At 38.4% G+C, this 10021-nt stretch overlaps 2 protein-coding genes and 1 long non-coding RNA gene across 3 annotated transcripts; all 3 read left to right on the top strand.

The window, feature by feature from the left end:
• Window positions 1-337: 337 nt before the first annotated feature.
• On the top strand, window positions 338-1056 carry LOC149051055 (uncharacterized). Its single transcript, XR_016182894.1, has 3 exons — window positions 338-661; window positions 827-899; window positions 1019-1056. It is a non-coding gene; the product is annotated as an uncharacterized LOC149051055 (long non-coding RNA).
• A 215-nt stretch (window positions 1057-1271) lies between these two features.
• Window positions 1272-3762, top strand: LOC149051054 (uncharacterized). The gene is made up of 5 exons (XM_089197467.1): window positions 1272-1341; window positions 1965-2018; window positions 2141-2194; window positions 2607-2835; window positions 2927-3762. The coding sequence occupies exons 1-5, from the start codon at window positions 1330-1332 to the stop codon at window positions 3550-3552; spliced, it is 975 nt and encodes a 324-aa protein (XP_089053593.1). The 5' UTR covers window positions 1272-1329; the 3' UTR covers window positions 3553-3762.
• Window positions 3763-5968: 2206 nt separating this feature from the next.
• Window positions 5969-9221, top strand: LOC113668087 (uncharacterized). The gene is made up of 9 exons (XM_089197468.1): window positions 5969-6299; window positions 6463-6535; window positions 6625-6651; window positions 6907-6950; window positions 7363-7419; window positions 7532-7585; window positions 7712-7765; window positions 8075-8303; window positions 8397-9221. Exons 1-9 carry the CDS (start codon window positions 6228-6230, stop codon window positions 9014-9016), a joined length of 1230 nt encoding a protein of 409 aa, XP_089053594.1. The 5' UTR covers window positions 5969-6227; the 3' UTR covers window positions 9017-9221.
• The last annotated feature ends 800 nt before the right edge of the window (window positions 9222-10021 follow it).

The following is a 10021-nucleotide window of genomic DNA, read 5'->3' as shown; positions in this document are numbered from 1 at the left end:
CCGTGATCTAAAGACGCCATCCTTGAATTAGAATAGATGAGCCAATTATAACAGTTCAAGAACGAAAGTCACCAGTAAGCAGCTATTTAAAAAGTGGTGCGAGGCGTTTCTATGCTTTAAGAGCCTCGCGCGCAACGAAGACTCATTAATGAAAAAGACTGATGCCGGCAGATCGATTCTAAATGAACCAGCGTGACCAGTACGTCACGCTATCCTTATAAAAAACTGCCATATAGCATAAATCATTGTAATCTTTGAGTGACAGTGGGATATGAGCTCTGCATATATTTATACAAACAATAATGTGTATCGTGTGTTTTTGTGAAATACACTGACGGAACGAAATTGGCTTTGGGAGATATCGTCAGTCAAATACACCATTCAAAAGAAAAGGTTTGGTGTATGACAGGCGAAAAAGCAAAAAATCTAAACAAACAAAAAACGATCATAACAAATTGTCTGAACCGCTCTCATGCCGTTTTTTCTCGTTTTGATGAAATGCAAATATTCGAAATATATTAAAATGCTCACGTCTTGAAACTCTGCTTTTATTCCAAAGAAACTTTCAGGGAAAGGAGAGGAAGCCAAGATGTTCCGATTATTTCTTGCACTAAGCTTCGTTTTCATCCTGGGTACCTTTGCAATCTCAAAGAACCAATCGGTAAGTGGGAATTTTTTGTGAATAAATACCAAGACATATCGTCTCTTTGTGGATGAATAAATGTTCTTAAATATCCATGCTGAACCCGGCAAGTTTATTACTTAAACTCATACGCTACACAGTTTAGAGTCGTACGACGTTGTTCGAGATTTCCCATTTTTTTAGGGTTCGAAGAATGGAACACAGCAAATTCAGTGTGGAAAGTCTGTTTCGAAGGACAGTTGTTCCTGCCGCGACGGTATGTACGTATTCCAACTTGCTGAGTTAGATATTGTGCCCAAGTGGAATTTGATATTTCTTGATATTTCATATTTTTGTTTTACACTAACGATCTTTTTTCATCCTTGTTTTTTTCAGGTAGAGATGGCAGAGATGGTCAAAATGGTATGGAATAACCGAGAAATATCTTGGATAGTTGAAGTGCGGGTCGTTTTTGTAATAAATACCGAATAACTTTCTCAGCCATATCTGGTTGAGAGCGTTCTGCTAGCAATTAATTGTTAAGAACAGAATGCACTTGTAGACGACTACATTTCTCCTAAAGGATAGATGGAAAGTTGAAATGTCTCTCGAAAATATCTTTTGCTTCCTCAGGAAATTTACTCATAGCAAATATTTTCTTGTCTTTGACTGAAGGAAAAGATGGCCGCGATGGACGCGACGGGAAAATGGGAACAAAGGTTGGTGTGAAGTTATGAACGAAAAAATTAAGGAAAACACCACAGCCCAAAACAGAAAAAAAGAAAAGGAAGATAAATGTTCTATCAATTCACAAACCACTTTCTAACTAAAGGAATATTGTTTACAGAATTCTGAAGTAAATGAACGCGTTCGAGTTGAATCATATTCATATTTTGGGCAAATTTACCGATGCGCTAAACTCGATTTGTAGAGACTGAAACACAGACTCCTAACGAGTTACATAGACGCTTTTTGAGCTTAGTAGTGAAGTAATAAGATCGGTGAGTATTATAGATACATATTCTGAATATTTTGACGATTCTCTGTCCTCGTGTTGTATGATTTTCTACAGATCAAAAGCGACAATGTGGAAAAGTGTCTAAAACCTCAAACTTTCTTAAAGCGGCACCTAATACATGTAGAGTACTGAAAAGATACTTTTTAAAACTATATTTTAGGGTGAAAAAGGCGAACATAATCTCTGTTAAGAAAGTGGAGGAAAAAATGCTGTCAAAGTTGGTGACTCACTTGATTTTTGTCACCAAAGCTCACAATTTTTTGTATCATTGATTAGTAATTATCATCTCAGTCACAAGTTTTTGGGAAATTTTCTTCTTTTCAGGGGGATAAAGGAGAACGAGGACCGAAGGGAAACGACGGAATGAACGGTTTAAAGGTTGGTGTTTAAATTACTTACTAACTTACTTCGAAACCACAAAAAGGACAAAATAATAAAACTTATTTGTCGAAGCAACAAGAAGTATGATTGTGATGTAATATTTCTTGTTCAATACTTAGGGAGTCAAAGGGGAGCAGGGCTTTCAAGGGAAAGATGGAATAAATGGAACAAAGGTCTGTCGAAGATTTTTTCTAGGAAACCTCACTTCGAGTTCATAAAGTTTTTTATAAAAATCTAAGTTAACTTATCTGCCAAACAATGTACAAAACAGCTTTAAAACAACAAAAACAAAAAAGGGGGAATGGAAGAAGCAGTCCCCCAATTAGGGGAACTCATTAGGCGATCCAGAGGGAAAAAAAAAGAAAAACCTCCACTGGAAAAAAAACAGTCCTCCGGTTAAAGGTTTAGCTGAGGGTTGGTGAACCGTGGCCATTTAAAAGCATTGTCATGACTTACTTGCAAGTAAAATTCACCACTACCAAAAGAGTTCTGTAGCCATTACTCAAATATACTCTGAGTCGATCTCTACGAGGTACTACGTTTTTTTTATCATGAAATGAACACTTTTAATTTCTATTTTTTCAGGGTCAAAAGGGTGAAACCGGTCCGGCAGATAAATCACCTCAAGGTGCCATCAAGTTTGGTGACACCGCTAAGAAATGTACTCCGCGAACTGCTGGCACCGTTCGTTACAATGTCTCCCAAAAAGCCTTGCAACTCTGCGACGGAAGTGCTTGGTTGCCATTGGTGACTAGAGGGAAAGGTCACGTGGCCAGTAGACCTGGCCGTCATTGTATGGATATCCTAAAATCAGGTGAGATTATGATTTCTAAAGGTTCAAAAAATGATTGAGCCTAAAAAAGTATTAAGAGACGATTTCAAATTATCTTAATGGTCTGTTTAAGGTGAAAGTCGTGGTAGCGAACTTTACTGGATCGATCCAAACGGAGGCTCGACAGATGACTCCTTCCAGGCTTTTTGCGACATGGAAACTGAGAGCGGAGGCTGGACGCTTGTCGCCACAAAGGTGTCCCCAAACTTCATCTTTATCAAGACAGCGTTCTCAGCGTCAGCAGCAAAAACCACAGACGCCGATGCAGCGAGTCACATCCACCCTAACATGGGGGACTGGGAAGAGGTCATGTTCCGGTTCAGTGACGTCAGTACCATCCAGGTTATTTACAACAGGAAGGCGGGCGCTCCAAATACGGACAAAACAGACTTTGACAAGTTCTTAATGGGGACAACTTACAATACGATCAAGAACATCCACGGGTTTTACAAGCACAGCCCGGCAGATCACAATAAGAGGAATCCCTCTTCTGGTTTTGCCACAATACACAAGCTGTACGTCTCTTCAAATAGCGGAATATCTGAAGCTCATGTCGGCTCAGACAAGTGGATTGACATGTGGCAAAATGCCGATAGCTCAAACAACTACGTCACTTCCGACGACAGCCGCGCTATTGGTACCAAATGTATCGCAGGCTACTGTTATCTGAACAAACCAATCTGGGTTATGGTGCGATAGAAACAAACTGTAGTTGAAAACAAAGAAAAGGTGTTGTTAAGTTTCTTTAAGGTGTTGGGATTTAAGAAAAAATGCTTTTTTGCGAAAGCTAACCAAACTGTGTTGTCTTATTAATAAGAGCTAATCAGAAGACTTGATACTAATGTCGATCATTATAAAGGATTACCATAATCTCGGTGTGACTGCTTCAAATAAATATTTTTAAAGATACAGATATACGGGTTGTCTTTTTAATTGCGTTCTCTATTAACTTATATCTTTTGTCCTCTCAAAGTGCCTTCTGATTTTAAGATTCTCGGTATCTTTAACCCGCTTGATAAGTTGTGGAAATGCACAGCTCTTCGATAATCTCAATTTTATGTTGTTGCCCTTTTCTTGTTTGTAATTGAGCGAAAATACTTATTCGTTATACTTCTATTTCTGTTTTGTTCCACCTTTTTCCCGACCGAGTGATATCGCGTCATGAAACTTATGGCTGTTTGAAATATTCCGTGTCCTATCATAAATAAACGAGACACACATTCTTATTCTTGATTTTGAAACTTGCAATTCTAGAGGAAATATTACAGAGTTAGACAGTGTCAAGTTCATTCCCATTTATATTGAGAGGAAAGTTATTAAGAGAAAGTCGTCTGTTTCTGTTTACACACATCTTTGTTTCTACACTATCTCAGTCATTTATTTTCAAACATTTTTAATAAAGACTTAAAATCAATAACAATAACAGGAATCCCTCTTCTGGTTTTGCCACAATATCCAAGCTGCACTTCTATTCAAAATACGGAATATCTGAAGTTTATGATGGCACAGACTAGTGGATTAACATGTGGCATAGTGTCCAAAGGTCAAACAACTTCGTCACTTCCGACGACCGCCTTGCGCGTGGTACCAAGTGTATCGCAGGCTACTGTTATCTGAACAAACCAATCTGGGTGATGGTGCGATAGAAACAAACTGTAGTTGAAAACCAATAGAAGGCGCTGTCAAGTTTCTGTAAGGTGATGGAATAGAAGGGTAACTATGTAAGACGACAAAGCTTTCTTGTAGTTATATCAAGAGCTAAATTGTATTGGATAATGTAAGGTTGGTGATTGGATAAAGAGAATAAATACCATTGAAAAATTTCTCGGCTTTAACCAAATTTTCGGCGGTATTACGTTTTAAATCATATACCGGTCAAGTTATGTGCCATCTGATTAAACCAAATTAGGGAAAACACAATTATTTCAGGGATTCTTTTGTTTTTCTCAATTTAGTTGAATAGAACCCGACTTCAACTTTAATGAACCCGAATCATAGTCCTACAGGGAGAGCTGAATACCTCCAAAGCGTTCCTTTTTTATTTTTTGGTATTGCGAATCGATTGATAACAAGTTTACAAAATGTCGTGACAAAGTCTCATGAAAATTGAGGATGTGCTATATTTCTGTAGGCATATATTTTCTCATTATACAACAGCTTTAATGTTGAGAAAAAATTTTCCATCAACGTCTATTCATGTGAAATCTGAAGACAGCCAAAGATGTTTTACTAGGAACTCAGTCATTGTATGGCATGATTGGCATGAGGGGCAATTCCCTGACACTGTGATTGGTGCAAGAATACACCGATGCGGCAATCTGATTGGTGCAAGAATACACCGATGCGGCAATCTGATTGGTGCAAGAATACACCGATGCGGCAATCTGATTGGTGCACGAATACACCAGTGCGGCAATCTGATTTATGCAAGAGACATACTCTAATGAGCATCTGATTCGAACGAGCAACATACCACTCTGTGGGGGAAAAACCTCAAAGAAGGAGGAAGCTGGGAAGAAATCTCTGTATCCAGTTGATTACACAAATGCAACCCAAATTAATTAAAGGCTAAAAGCGACGGAAGAGAAGATCTGGGCTGAGTTAACAAAATGGCGGCCTCGCCGATGTATATTTAAAACCGACTTCAAGTAAATCTCTAAAGCTAAAAAATATTGCTGCGAGAAGAGTCTCTAAAGAGTAGCGACAGAAGAAAATTGACCTTTTTCAGCGGGAATTATGTTCACTTGAAATCACAGAAATGATGGGGTTCCACGATAAACCGTGATCTAAAGACGCCATCCTTGAATTAGAATAGATGAGCCAATTATAACAGTTCAAGAACGAAAGTCACCAGTAAGCAACTATTTAAAAAGTGGTGCGAGGCGTTTCTATGCTTTAAGAGCCTCGCGCGCAACGAAGACTCATTAATTCTAAAAAGACTGATGCCGGCAGATCGATTCTAAATGAACCAGCGTGACCTGCACGTCACGCTGTACTTATCAAAAACTGTCTTATAGCATAAATCATTGTAATCCTTCAGTGACACCGGAGATATGAGCTCCGCATATATTTATACAAACAATAATGTGTATCGTGTGTTTTTGTGAAATACACTGACGGAACGAAATTGGCTTTGGGAGATATCGCCAGTCAAATACGCCATTCAAAAGGAAAGGTTTGGTGTATAAAAGGCGAAAAGCAAAAAATCCACACATAAAAAAAACGATCATAACAAATTGTCTGAACCGCCCTTATGCTGTTTTTTCTCGTTCTGATGAATGCAAATATTTAACTAGCTTTGCATTAAAATGCTCACGTCTTGAAACTCTGTTTTTATTCCAAAGAAACTTTCAGGAAAAGAAGAGGAAGTGAAGATGTTTCGATTATTTCTTGCCCTAAGCTGCATTTTTATCCTGGGTACCTTTGTAGTCTCAAAGAATCAATCGGTAAGTGGGAATTTTTTGTCAATAAATACCAGGACATATCGTCTCTTTGTGGATGAATATATGTTCTTAAATATTCATGCTCAACCCGGCAAGTTTATTGCTTAAACTACACAGTTTAGAGTCGTACCACGTTGTTCGAGATAGATCTCCCTTCTTTTTTTAGTGTTCGAAGAATGAAACACAGCAAATTAAGTGTGGAAAGTCTGTTTTGAAGGACAGTTGTTCCTGCCGCGACGGTATGAACGTATCATCATATTTGCTATTTCTTGATATTTCATATTTTTCTTTAACATTAACGACCATTTTTCACCTTTTTTTTTTTCAGGCAGAGACGGCAGAGATGGTCAAAACGGTATGGAATAACCAAGAAAAATATTGGATAGTTAAGTCGCACTTTAAAGGTTTTTTTGTAATAAACACTAAATCACTTTAACAGCCATAACTGGGTGAGAACGTTCTGCCAGCAATGTATAGTTACGAACAAAGTGCGCTTGTAGACGACTACGGTTCTCCGAAGGGATAGTTGAAATGTTAAAATGTCTCTCGAAAATATCTTATGCTTCATGAAATTCCCTCACAGCACATATTTTCTTGTCTTTGATTGAAGGAAAAGATGGCCGAGATGGACGCGACGGGAAAATGGGAACAAAGGTTGGTGTGAGGAAATGAACAAAGTAATGAAGGACAAACGCCACAAGCGAAAACGGAAGAGAAGAAAAGAAAAATGTATTACAAACCGCTTTCAAACTAAAGGAATTTTGTTTACAGAATTCTGAAGTAAATAACCGCGTTCGAATTGAATCACATGTATATTTTGGGCAAATTAACCGATGAGCTAAATTTTATATGTAGGGACTGACAGACTCCTCACGAGTTACATAGACGTTATTTGAGCTTAGTAGGGAACTAATGATATCGCTGAGTATTATAAATACATATTCTGAATATTTGGACGATTCTCTGTCCTTATGGTGTATGTTTTTCTACAGATCAAAGAGGACAGTAAAGCGGCACCTAGGATATGTAGGGTATTTAAAAGATACTTTTTAAAATTTTATTTCAGGGTGAGAAAGGCAAACAAGGTCTTTGTAAAGAAAGTGGAGGGAAAAATGCTGTCAAGGTGCGTGACTCACTTGATTTTTATCACCAAAGCTAACTTGAATCTTTTTAAATCATTGATTAGTAATTATCGTCTCAGTCACAAGTTTTAACTAAAAGTTTCTTCTTCTCAGGGAGACAGAGGAGAACGAGGACCGAAGGGAAACGATGGAATGAACGGCTTAAAGGTTGGTGTTTAAATTTCTTACTAACTTAACTTCAAAACCACAAAAAGGTCAAAATAACAACACTTATTCCGCACAGAAGCTCCAAAAACTATAATTGTAAAGTAATATTTATTTTTGAATACTTAGGGAGTCAAAGGGGAGCAGGGCTTTCATGGGAAAGATGGAATTAATGGAACAAAGGTCAGTCGATGATTTTCCTAAGAAACCTCACTTCAAGTCTATAATATAGTTAGGAAAAAAAACCTCAACTGAAAACTGGCAAAAGGAAAAAACAGTCCTCTGGTGAAGGTTTAGCTATAAGGGTTGGTAAACCGTGGCTATTTAAAAGCATTTGTCATGACTTAGTTGTAAGTAAAATTCTATGCCCACTGTCGCACCACTACCAACAAAAGAGTTCTTTGGCCATTGCTCAAATATCTTCAAATCGATCTCTACGATGTAATACGTTATTTTCATCATGAAATAAACACTTTCAATTTTTTTTGTCAGGGTCAAAAAGGCGAAACCGGTCCGGCTGGTAAATCACCTCAAGGTGCCATCAGGTTTGGTGACACGGCTGAGAAATGTAGTCTGCGAACTGCTGGCATCGTTCGTTACAATGCTTCCCAAAATGCCTTGCAACTATGCGATGGAAGTGCTTGGTTGCCATTGGTGACTGGAGGGAAAGGTCACGTGGCCGGTAGACCTGGCCGTCACTGCATGGATATCCTAAAATCAGGTGTGATTATGATTTCTAAATGGTTTGGAAAATGATAGAGCTTAAAAAAAATATGAGGAGACGATCTCAAATGATTTTAATGGTCTGTATAAGGTGACGGGCGTGGTAGCAGACTTTACTGGATCGATCCAAACGGAGGCTCGACAGGTGACTCGTTCCAGGCTTTTTGCGACATGGAAACTGAGAATGGAGGTTGGACACTAGTTGCCAGCAAGGTTTCCCCAAACTTCATCTTTATAAAGACAGCATTTTCAGCATCAGCAGCAAAATCCACAGACTCAGATGCAGCGAGTCACATCCACCCTGACATGACGGACTGGGAGGAGGTCATGTTCCGGTTTAATGACGTCAATACCATCCGGGTCATTTACAACAGGAAGGCAGGCGCTCCAAATAAGGACAAAACAGAGTTCGAAAATTTATTAATGGGGAGATCCCGAGGGAAGTATGGGAACGTCTTTGGATTCTTCAAGTACAGCCCTGCAGATCGCCACAAGAAAACTCCAGCTGTGGGTTTTGCCAGATTTCGTCTAGAATTTCAATCGGGCGGGATTTCAGAATATTTTGCGGACAGCGACAAGTGGGTTGACATGTGGAATGGTGTCGACAGCTCAAACAACTACGTCACCTCCGACGACGTCCGCGCACGTGGTACTAAGTGTATTGCGGGCTACTGTTACCTGAACAAACCAATCTGGGTGATGGTTCGATAGAAACAAACTGTAGTTTGAAACTAAGAAAAGGCGCTGTCAAGTTTCTGTAAGGTGTTGCATGGGATTGTAAAAAAGTAACTTGTTGTAACAGGCAAACCTTGTTGTATTAGTAATTACAGCTAATTTAAGAATAGATACTTTGTCATTCTTTATAAAAGAGTGTAAAAATCCCGTTGTAGCTACTTAAAATAAATGTTTTTAATGATAGAAATGTACGGAATTGTGTTTGAGTTTTTTCGCTTTTCAGTTATGTAATTGTTCTTCCTCGCGCGAAGTACTCTTTTTTTTTTCTTATTCAGCCCTCTTGGTAACGTATGAAAGCGCAGTGTCTTGCTTTCAATTTTATGTTGTTTCCTTTTATTTTTTCGACACGATTAGTCCATTAACTACCTCATTGAATGACTCCTCTAATCGAGTACAGAGATGATTGATCATTGGATGAAAAGTCTGAAAATTCCAATATGCCCACACATACATGCCATGAGAAATTGGGACTGAGACGAACAAAGATAATGTAGTGTCAAATTGTATCTTCGTCTATTTATCATTCATAATGCATAATTCAATTTTCAGCAACAATGATTATTACTGCAAGGCGAAGTAATCATTTCAAGGTGAACATCAGATTAAATAGAGAGCATTTTTTTGACAAGCTTACCTTCTTAGCATAACTGCTAAAAAATTAAAAACACAGCGTTACCTGGCGAAAAGCTATGGAAGCTCAAACGCAAGAATGCCATGCAATAACCATTTTACCCATATGCATTTAACTTGCGTCAGGAGCCTATTTCCTGCTTGCTTGTAGTTTGGATGAAGTCGGTTTTCTCTTGGTCGTCTTGATAAAATGGGTCCTTGTTTACACATCATGGGATTTTGTTCCTAAGATAAGCTGAATCTTGTTCTGATGAAGACTGACAATAGCCACGATTATTTCACAAAGGTCCACTGCGTAAGAGACCTTAAAATTATTATTATCATTATTATCATTGTTTTTACCATATCGCA

Source organism: Pocillopora damicornis, chromosome 2, assembly GCF_964200805.1.
Source record: "Pocillopora damicornis chromosome 2, jaPocDami1.2, whole genome shotgun sequence".
Classification (NCBI taxonomy): domain Eukaryota; kingdom Metazoa; phylum Cnidaria; class Anthozoa; order Scleractinia; family Pocilloporidae; genus Pocillopora; species Pocillopora damicornis.
The sequence above is the reverse complement of the archived record's forward strand: the minus strand, read 5'-3'. Positions and strand labels throughout refer to the sequence as shown.

Excerpts from the sequence above, each read along its gene's own strand:
- LOC113668087 (XM_089197468.1), top strand. The coding sequence starts at position 6,228 with ATGTTTCGATTATTTCTTGCCCTAAGCTGCATTTTTATCCTGGGTACC. Across the intron at positions 6,300-6,462 it reads TAGTCTCAAAGAATCAATCG|TGTTCGAAGAATGAAACACA; the intron begins GTAAGTGGGAAT and ends TTCTTTTTTTAG. Across the intron at positions 6,652-6,906 it reads CGGCAGAGATGGTCAAAACG|GAAAAGATGGCCGAGATGGA; the intron begins GTATGGAATAAC and ends CTTTGATTGAAG.
- LOC149051054 (XM_089197467.1), top strand. Across the intron at positions 2,019-2,140 it reads ACGGAATGAACGGTTTAAAG|GGAGTCAAAGGGGAGCAGGG; the intron begins GTTGGTGTTTAA and ends TTCAATACTTAG. Across the intron at positions 2,195-2,606 it reads ATGGAATAAATGGAACAAAG|GGTCAAAAGGGTGAAACCGG; the intron begins GTCTGTCGAAGA and ends CTATTTTTTCAG.